Genomic DNA, 10,544 nt, shown 5'->3' with positions numbered 1-10,544 from the left:
AGTCCTCTTCTTCCATGGGTTTAAACAAATGTGGGCGACCTTGGGCTTCTGGAGAAACCCCTTTTCTGACGGGCTCCTACCTTGACAGAGCTTGTAATCCAGTTGGGGGAGATCTCAGGCCCCAGAGGTAGGCTGCCCGGGTGTGAATCCCAGTTCTGCCACTTTCTAGCTCTATGACCATAGCCAATTCTCTTCATCCCTCTGTGCCTCATTTTCCTTACCTGCAAAATGGGGACGATAATATAATTCATCTCACAGGGCTGTTGAGGTTAAATAAGTCCACTTATGTCAACTGCTTAGCATAGCAACTGGCAAACTGTTGTTATGATGGACTGTGGGTTCCTTCTAAAACCTAACTCAGTCCTTGGCACTCAATAAATCCTTATTAAATACTTACATCTAAACTATTTTCCTTTTTCCCTAAAGACCTTCTTTGATCAATCTCCTCTCCAATTTTCTATATTCTTCTCACCAAAGAGAATCAGATCACACCAAAGAAGATCTCACCAAAGAGATCTTCAGAGAGATCTCCAGCAAATCTTTGTCCAAGTGTTGATGAGACACACCATTCACTGGCCTTAATCCACACAGGCAGGGAACCTGAATGACATAAGAAACACAGCGTACGCATTCTGGTCATTCTGAGAGGCAAGAGTGAGCTACCTTTTCTCTTTGGAAATTAGACCAACGTTCCATTTTCTGGTTTCTCCCCAGAGGCCTCTTTGTTCGTGACATCCTCCAGAGAGCGGCAGAAGCTGCTGTACTGGATGTTCAAATGATCTCCCGGGGTGGAGGAGACGCTGTAAAGTCACTAGTGAGAATGGTTTCAGTGCTGCTCCTCTAGTCTTCAGAATAAAAGATTTTTTTCCTTGCCTTACCAGCCATCTAAGGTTTCTGTTGAGACCCCTCATCCTTGCCCCCTTCCCGCTGGGAGATGGTAAAACTGGGCCCCCGGGGGCCCGGCACCAAAGTTAACGTGTAGTCCCTGCTCGAGGCAGGTGAACAGGGTCATGAAGTGGTAAGAGAGGCTGGCCTTTTATCTGGGATTGAATGCATTCAACCAATGAAAGGGCTTAACCAGAGCAAGAAGCCTAGGTTCCCTTCATCCTTATCCTTATTTGCTGGTAAAGGAGCCAATAGTGTTAATTGTGTTGGCAATTTGGAACAGCCACTAGGGAATTGATCCAAGACATTTGGAGAATGACCCCTCTGTCCCATCCTTGTCCCAGCCATTACTCACAGTCAGATGGAGAGTCAGAGCACTAGTAAATATCCTTTGGTCAGAGAGAGTAAACATGCGTTCTCCTTGTCACATTTACAGTGCCCTGGGAGTCAGTTTTTAATACTGTCCGTGCAGTGAGCCGACAACACAGTTCTGCGGGTGAGAGACATAGATGCGGATGGGTTAGGACGGGACTGAGGGAGCACATGTTACCATTGGAGCGTTCTCATTCTCCCCTCCTCCCTCCGGCCTGCCAAAGACCATCTTGTTATTAAAGGCCCAATTGCCTACCCCTTCCCATCCCCACTTAAGGAAAGTTAAGTCAATCTCCTTAATAAAGGGAGGGGGGAAAAAAGAGGAGGGAGAGACCTGGGAGCTGGTGAGGGGCTCAGGAGGGTGTGGAATATCAGATAACAGAGGAGGGAAGAAAAAAGGATAAGTGATCTATTGTTGAAGTTATGAATTTGGTCACCTTTAATGTCCTTGGAGAGTCACGAGTAAAGGTGGAATTTTTATTTTATTGTTTACTTCTTTCTTTTGCCTAACAGACGGTTGGTCTTTAACATGACGTGGCTTACCGGACAGTGTGCACCACTTCTTCATCAGGGTTATACAAGTGACAGAAATAGGACGCGGACACTTTGACAGTCATTTAGCTATAGAATTGTTCAGAGACGGGGTGGGAGGAAGGAAAATGACGTCCCTTCCCTGACCCTTACCCACCCAATGAGTGGAATGCGTGCTTGGGGCGGTTTCTCCGTCCTTGAACACGCAAATCCTAGTTTCTCCATTCCCCTGTACTCGGTGACACTATATTAGATTGGTCGTGCCGGGTGACTTTGGTTTTATAAGAAGGAATTTTACTGAAGAATTCCCCTGCCTCTCTACCAACTTGGTTAGTTTCTTCAACACTGTAGCTATTCCTGCCTTTGTGGTCTCAAGGGCTAAAGTGGGACAAGGCCGGTATTTTTGGTGATGAGAAAATATTTGGTTTTAAGGGAGGCTGGGTGATTGCTGAACTGGGACAGAGGTCACAGTAGGGGTCACCTTAGCGATTCTAGGGGCGACTGGGGGCTGGCTTTGGGTCAAACATCGAGCCCCCTTCCCCCGACTCGGGACCGCCGCAGCGGCTTGGGGCCGGCTGGCACCCGGCGGCGCCCACTGTCTCATCCCCAGAGGGGGGCACCCGGGAGCCGGCGCCCGAGGAACGGGGCCCACGCGGGCAGGTGGAGCTCGCCGGTGAGGTCACGGTTGCCATGGCTCCGGGCAGTGACGCGCGTCGGCACGTGACGCGCGGTTGCCATGGCGCCGGGCCCCGGCGGCGCGCGCGCCCCGCCTCCCGGAGTGACGTCCGCCGGCTCCCCCCCGCCTTCCCGCCCCCCCGCCCCCTCCCCCCCGCCGGCTCCCCGCGGCCCCGGAGGTTTCACTGCACAACAAGATGGCGGCGGCGGCGGCGAGCGGAGCTGGCGGGGCTGCCGGGGCCGGGGCGGGGGGAGCCGGGCCGGCGGGCCGCCTGCTGCCTCCGCCCGCCCCGGGGCCCCCGGCCGCCCCCGCTGCCGGGCCCCCGGCGGCTGGCCCGCCGCGTCCCCCAGCGCCGGCCTCCCGCGGGCCGGTGCCTGCCCGTATCGGCTACTACGAGATCGACCGCACCATCGGCAAGGGCAACTTCGCCGTGGTCAAGCGGGCCACGCACCTCGTCACCAAGGCCAAGGTAGGGGCGCGGTGGCGCCGGGCGGCCGCGGGGCTGCGCAGCGCGGGACGGCCCGCCGAGTGCCCCGGCGAGGGCAGGAGAGCCCGCGACCCCGGGGCTGAGGGGTTGGCGCGGTCAGCGGGGCTCCGGGCGGGCGAGAGCGTCGGGGACCCGGGGAGCGGGTCGGGGGCTGCGGGGGCCGGGAGGAGAGGGCGAGACGAGGAAGGGAGCCCCAGGGGACCGAGCGAGGGGAACTCCACGGCAGAGGGGCGCAGGGGGGCTGCTGACCCCCGGGACCTGCGGTGCCTGGGATGCGGAGGGGGTTCCCGGGGCCGTGCGGAGGGGCGTAGAAGGGGTGGTTGGAAAGAAGAGGTTTGGAACTCTCACGGAGCCAGGAGCCTTCTTGTAAGCTAAGAAGACTCTGGAACCAGCAATTAGGAAATCCTGAGGGAATGAGGGCAGGGGCATCGGAAACGTGGACCAGGAGGATGGGGGAAGACAAGGGTAAACCGGCAGCGCGGGGGTCGGGGGCAGTTAGGAGGGGAGCAAGGGCGGCTGGGGCATGTACCTGGGGTGTGTGGTGGGCGCAGGGACTGGGAGATATGAGGGACCTGGTAGCTTATGACAGATACCTATCGGCACGATCGTCTAAGACTAATAGGTGGTGGGAATGGGAGCCCGAGGACTGACGAGATTATGGGAGGAGGCGATGGGGAAATGAGGGGGGGGGAATTATTTTGCTTTTCTGCAGGAAGGGGCTCAGGGAACAGAGGCCCCAGGAGGCCCCAGGTTTATGGTGGCGCTGGCTAGTGAGGGGTTAAAGAGTTTGGGAGAGCAGGATTGCTGGTTATTTTTGGTTCTTGGAGGGTCTGAAATTGTGGGCTTTATAGAACCCAGGGTGGGCTCTCAGTGGTGAGGGGAAAGCCTGGTGACTGAGGAGGTTCGTGAGGAACCCAGACGCTACGGGAAGATACACGCATTGGGCCCTTTGGCTCCCAAGGGATTTGTGGAGCTGTAGTAGTGAAATTGGCCAAGGTCAATTAGGAAGCCATAAATATATACATCAAAAATTCACTTTCTCAGGAAATGTGGGTAGCACTTCCCAGGAGCCTTCTTCATTGGGAGTTTTGGAATCTAAGGCATCAGGAGGAATCATTTGGTTTTGATAAGACCCACAAAGCCCATTTGTACTCCAAATTTCTTTCTTTGCTCCATCTCTCACTTGAATGAATACTTTCAATGTAGTCATTCATTATATTTAAAACTGCAGTTTGGGTTCCTTCAGCTTAATGAAGAAGGCTTGTAGCTGTTGCTTCCTACCAAAGCCGCATCAGTTCCCCTCACCTCCTCAGCCTAGCCTCTGGTTATCATCACCTACCTTGTTTTTGCTTTTATGGCAATTACTTGTTTTCAGACACCAGTGACTTATTTAGGCCTTCTCTCCTGCTCACTTACAACCTGAAGTTCCCTTTTCCCTCCTTTCTGTGAAAGACTACAAGGGGCCCTTCTTACAGGGTGGCAGGGTGGGTGGCTGTGGAAAATTGATTGGTCAGTTTCACTTCCTCTGGGGGGCCCCCTTCAGCCTTTCTGTCAGTTTCCATCATTGGGCCTCAGGTCTGCAGGTCTGAGCTGAATGAGATACCAAAGTCCAGGGTTCCCTGATGTTATCCTGGGACCCTGGGGGTAGTAGACTGAGCTGAGACTCTGGGACGTGTCCTCCCCCCTGAGTGTTTCTCATTGTTTACTGTTAGCCTAGCCAAAGTTATGTTTACAAACAACTCTAGTTGTTAGAGCTTTAATCCTTGTTTTGGTATTTCCTTTTTTACCTCCCTGTCTTCTAAGTAATCACATTGCACTCCTGGGATTGTTTTGCTCTGACCTCTGGATGGTGGACTCCATGAACTTCATTGGTTGCCTGGTTTATGGTATCTATGATTTAAAGAATTTTGTATCCTCTAGCCCTTGGATACACCAAAATATTGATTAAAAAATCTGTGACAGACAGGGTTGAGTGTTTCTGTAAATGTAATTACAAACAGTTGATTCTTGGCTTTATATATAAAAGAGACATTTCTATCTTCAGTAGTCAGCAAAGCCAGTGGCTAATTATGGCTGGTCTGTCTGCTTTCTAATTTTCCAGTGTGTGTGTGTTTAGTTTTTCTCTAAGGCCGTGTGGTACCCTTTAGGACTGCAGCATTTTTAACATTGGCTTGTTTATAGACGGGTGTCACTGTTTATGTTGATTTTTATCTTTGATCATTTGTGGTTATGTGCAGTTATGCAATTCCTATGTATGGAAATATTCAGAATCTTGAATGAGACTGCAATGGCTTGGACAATGAGTTGCATGTGTGACAGGACCACACCAGCACTCATTTGTGTTTCTGTAGCAGTGTGCAATTTCCTAGTTACAGTTACAAGCGCCCTATCTTTTGCTGCTTAAATTACTCTGACATGAGTGAAGCTTAATTCACAAGGAGTTGTCATGTGCTCTGGGTGAACGATGAGCATATTTTGGCCTGCTCCATGCTTATCTGAATCCACTTTGGAAGGGATTCGCGAATGCTGACAGCTTAGATGTGCCTAACAGCTGTTGACATACAGTAGGATGGCCTGTGAGGGCCATGGTTTGGTTATATAATGGCGAGGAGGGTGCCTAGGACCTAGCAGTTGCAGGAGCTGCTGTTTCGGTACTCAGGTAGAGAGATGTTTCTCCCCATGCACTGCAGCGTCTATCTTACTTCTGCAGTCAGGTCACTAGGAACTGGAGAGCTATTTATTTTCCATCTCTTTCTAGAATGTATCATTTTTTTGTTTCCTCTTTTAGAGGTATGTGATTTTATCTTTTCCCTTTTCTCCCTGTCGACCCCTGTATGGTCTGGGTCTTTCTTGTAACCATAGATAACTCAAGTAAATCAGATGATATCTGTGTTAGCTGAAGGAGATTAGGTAATAGGTGTTTTTCTGAACATCAGAGAAATATTTATGATCACCTTTGCTTAACACACACTCCCCCTTCCAAGGACTAAGAGGCTGCTAAAGGAAACTTCATTTATTGCCTAAGCTACTGCACTCTGTCCAGCAATAAGTGGTGAAGCTGGCCCTTCCCCAAATTCTGTTCATTCTCAAACCTCCTAGAGTAGGACCCTGGGGTGAATAGAATCAGCGGAGAAGAGGAAATGTTTTCCTGTTTGGTTGTTGGTGACTTTTGCAGTACGGCATTCATGAGCTCAGACTTAATATTGGCAACACTGCAGTGCTTTGAGCGCCCTGCAGAGCGGTTAGCAGGAGAGCATATTCATCTGTGACATAATTTGGTTAGCAGCTCACCCTGCCTGTCTTTGTCCCACCTCTTTGATTTCCTGTTTTTGGAGGAGCCCTTAGTCTGAGATTCTTTGGCTCTGTTCTTTTGGTAGGACACTATAAGGTATTAAAGAGATTAAAAAAAAAAAAAAAGATTTTCTGCTCTCAATTGCATATAGTCTGTTACCTGTGCCTAATTATACTTTCACTGGTTAGATGCATGTATTTTGAGTATGAAGAGTAAACATATTTTGTATGCATTTTTTTAAGTATGTATGACTATAAAAGCCATTGGTCAAATACTTTTAAAGTGTATTTCAACAAATATATATCACTTGCCTGTGATCTGTTGGTTTGTGGTAAGAGCTTGAGCTTTGGATAAGGCTGCCTGGGTTTGGATCCTCTGCTGCTTAACAGCTGGGTGATCTTGGGTCAATTATTTAACCACTCTGCACTTGGATTTCCTCATCTGTAAAATGAGATGACAATACTACTTACCTCACAAGATTGGCTGTTATGAAGATTAGATAAGATAATGTATGGGAAGCTCTTAGAACAGTGCCTGGCACGTAGTAGGCATATGGTAAATATTATCATCATCATTATCATCATCAGATGCAGTAGTACCAAAGGTGAGTAAGACATAGTCTGCCTTTCTTGCTTTTTCCCCTTTGGAACAGTTCATGAATGCATATGCCGTTTGTTTTGTGTAGGTAGATGTCATTGGGATGATATGCTTTAAGGGTAGAAAAAATAGTTTGCTATTGCTTCAGGTGTCACTTGGAGAGAGTTGGGTTTAACTCTGGTGGACTAGGGGCTGATTTCATGAAATTGGCATTTTAAAACATACTTTTCCATGAGTTAAGCTTTTTAAACAGTTATGAGACGTCGAGTGAAGACTGTGACTAACACTGGCTCGTATTTGGGCTGCCTCGAGTGTTCACTGTGTTTGTGTAACTGCTCTTTGTCATGTTGGTAATGGAACAGAGTTTGCTTGAATGCAGTGCTCTCTTCAGAGATTCACTTAAATTTGCTGGAGGATATGAAGCAATATTCCTACAAGCTTAAGAACACGTTTGCGCTTGGGTGCGGAGTGTGCTACTTAGAAGGCCAAGGTCAGGATTCTTAACTTCAGATATTCCACAGAGAAAACATTCTGCCCCATGACACCATGCCAAATATTGACCAGCTAGGACACATCTGTGTGCCGTTTGGTTTAGTGCAAACTCGTTTCCATGAGAACAACTCAAAGTGGGCTAATGGTATTATTTTCACTTCTGAGGAAGAGTTCAGTGAATTGGATGAGATGATGCTTTGTGCTCATTAGAAGGCTGAAAACAAGATTCATTGGTAAATAGAAAAGAGAATTAGGTCAAGAAGAAATTGAAAGCAAGATTTACATTAGTTACATCTGAGGAGGATAGTTCCATCCCTAGATAATCTAGAAATGACTGTTGAAAGATGACTAACTTCACTTTGATATAGTTGTGATGAGGTTACTAACTTTGTTGAAACTTTGTGAAGAGCTAAGATTGATTTGCACTAGTCTCTCCAGAGTCAAAATACTAGGATTCCACTTCCAACATCGGAGTTGTTTATTTTAACATTCTGTCTTTGGTGCCAGCTCCCTAGAAAGTCACAGATCTGGCTCAAGCCAGAGGTGCCCAGACTAGTTATTTCTGTGCCAGAATTGCTGTTTTCATTTTCCAAGTATCAAGCTGGCTAATGTTTTCTAGTTCATGGCATAAAAGAGAACAAAATGGATGCTTTGAAAAGGAAAAGAAATGCTCTCTACTCACCAAAGCCTCTATAATTCTAGAAAACACCGAAACCTCTCTGCACAGAGTTGGAACCTTTCCCTTACCTTATCCATTCATTCATTCAACACATTTTACTGAATCCAAATTTTGTGTCAGGTTCTATCCTGGGCTCTTGAGTATACCAATAAACAAGAGACAAAAAGCTCTTGCCTTCTTGGAGCTTGCTTTCTAACGAGAGAAGACAGACAAGAAACATGTAAACAAATAAATAACTTCATATAGTGATGGATACTATGAAGAAAATAAATGGGGTAGAGAGTGTTTGGGGAAGGGTGCTGCATCAGATAGAGTGGTCAGGGAAGGCCTTTCCAGGCTGGTGATATTTGAGCTGACACCTGAATGATAAGAAAGAGCCAGCTTGGGAAGATTTGGAAGACAGAAGATTTAATGCAGAAGGAATGGCAAGTGCAAAGGTCCTGAGGTAGAAATGAGCTTGGTTTACTCAAATATTAGATCCAAGGTCATAGTGCCTGGAAGCTTAGTAAACAAGGGGGAGGATGGTAAGGGATGAGGTCAGAAAATTAGAAAGGGCCCAGATCATATAGGTCTTAGAGGCCATTTTATGGAATTGAATATGAAATTGGGTATTGACATCAGAGGATATCTAAGCAAAGCATTGACATCATCTGATTTATGTTTTTAAAAACTCCTGTTGGTTGCTTTAGGTTAGGGGTAAAAAAGCTTTGTCTGATGTCTTTCTTCAGATATAGGAGGTGTTCAATTTTAAGGAGTTATACTCTTTCACACTATAAGAGAATGGCAAACTTGATCAGCCAACAAATATTTGTTGATTTTTTGGGTACAAAAAAGATCTTAGAAATGTTCTGTTCCAACTTTTTCTTTTCCAGAGTCTAGAAAGATGAACTTAACGGAATTTAGAGTCTCGGGGGGCCAGCCCGGTGGCGCAGTGGTTAAGTTCGCACGTTTTGCTTCTCGGCGGCCTGGGGTTCGCCGGTTCGGATCCTGGGTGCAGACACGGCACTGCTTGGCAAGCCATGCTGTGGTAGGCGTCCCACATATAAAGTAGAGGAAGGTGGGCAGGGATGTTAGCTCAGGGCCAGTCTTCCTCAGCAAAAAGAGGAGGATTGGTAGTAGTTAGCTCAGGGCTAATCTTCCTAAAAAAAAGAAAAGAAAAAAAGAGAAAAAAGAATCTCAGCCTTTTAGGGGCTATTAAAGTAGTTTAGACCACTTATGCATTAGATTCATGGCTCTCTTTGGTAACACCCCCCCTCCCCCCACTTGCCTAGACTCCTTTAGCTAGTTAGTGGGGAGCTGGATTAGAATCCAGGCATCTCTTCTCCTGGTTAACTCTGCCCTGACTCCTCCATCACAGAAAACATTACCCTCGCCCTCTGAGCACTTGACCTTTTATTAGAGAAACAAGATATATCTACTAATTAAAGTCTAAGATATTTATGCTCTCTCTTAAAACAAACTCCAAAAGTAAGATGTCGTGATGAGAGGAAAACTTTCCAAGTAGGAGGAAGAGTAAATATACCAACACTGTGTTTCACTTGTCCTTCCGCCTTGGTTTACTCCATCACGCCTGCCACTTACCAGCGTTCCTCCTTGCGCCCATGGCTTTTCTTTAAATCTTCTACTCAAATACTCCTAGGCGCTCCCTTGATGTGACTGAGGTGTCAAAAAAGTCTTTCAAAATACTAAGGAAGTAAAAAGGGAAAGAAATAAACACATACAAGGCAATGATCATAAACACAGTCTGCCTTAAATAGTTTTCTTTTGCCACTAGATCTAGCTCACTCCAGGGGAATAAGAGTAATTATCCTTTTGTTCTGTTGGGCTGGTCTGGTCTATCTTTGAAGGTACCTTAGATGGATTCCTCACTTACCAGATCACTACTAGTTTCCAGGGGGATGGTGCCATCTTGTGACTCATTAAGAGAACTGGTCACCAAGATACATACCTTGATGACACAGATGAGGGCCAAGAGAACCACTTATTTAGGGCTTCTCTTACGTGCTTCTAGTTTCTGGTCTAAGAGCTATGCCTCTTCCCCAGGTGAATGACCTCATTCATCAGGTGAGTCCCTGCCCCCTTCTAGTAGTGAGGAGCTTGGTCCCTTCTGGCATAATACATAATAGAGCACAGTCATAGTGTCCTGTGGATGACTGATAATACCCAGAGGACGAAAATTATATACATTGTTGTGGATTTTTGTCCTAATGTTATAAATAATTGTTAAATAAATGGCCTAGGCAATGTCTTTGAGAAGGCTCAGCAGTCTAGGGTGAATTAGCTTGAAAGGGCTTCTTTTGAATCTGTTCAGAATAAATTCCATCAGCCAGTACAAAACTGTTGGAGGAGTTGTGGTGACGTTATGTTCGAACATTCTTCTGTTTAGGAGGTGTGGGGTCTACTGTAGACGAGGAGTCTCTGGCCACTGATGAGTGTTTCATCTCAGAATTGAACTTGTTAGAGCTAGGGATCAGATTGCGAACGTGCAGCCTCCTTTCCCAGAAACTGAGGAGGAAGGAGAATCAAGCCTATC

General features: G+C 47.0%; 1 protein-coding gene across 9 annotated transcripts in view; it reads left to right on the top strand.

Annotated features, from left to right (window-relative positions):
- The first annotated feature begins 2,645 nt into the window (after positions 1–2,645).
- Positions 2,646–10,544, top strand: part of SIK3 (SIK family kinase 3) — a 241,511-nt gene continuing 233,612 nt past the window's right edge. For all 9 annotated transcript variants that reach the window (XM_070273654.1, XM_070273652.1, XM_070273653.1 and 6 more), the window contains exon 1: positions 2,646–2,933. In XM_070273654.1, the coding sequence (XP_070129755.1) occupies positions 2,661–2,933 (273 nt within the window). In that variant the 5' untranslated portion in view covers positions 2,646–2,660. The remainder of the gene's footprint in view (positions 2,934–10,544) is intronic.

The sequence above is a fragment of the Equus caballus genome, chromosome 7 (genome assembly GCF_041296265.1).
Source record: "Equus caballus isolate H_3958 breed thoroughbred chromosome 7, TB-T2T, whole genome shotgun sequence".
In the NCBI taxonomy this organism is placed as follows: Eukaryota; Metazoa; Chordata; class Mammalia; order Perissodactyla; family Equidae; genus Equus; species Equus caballus.
This window is presented reverse-complemented; position numbering and strand designations above follow the sequence as displayed.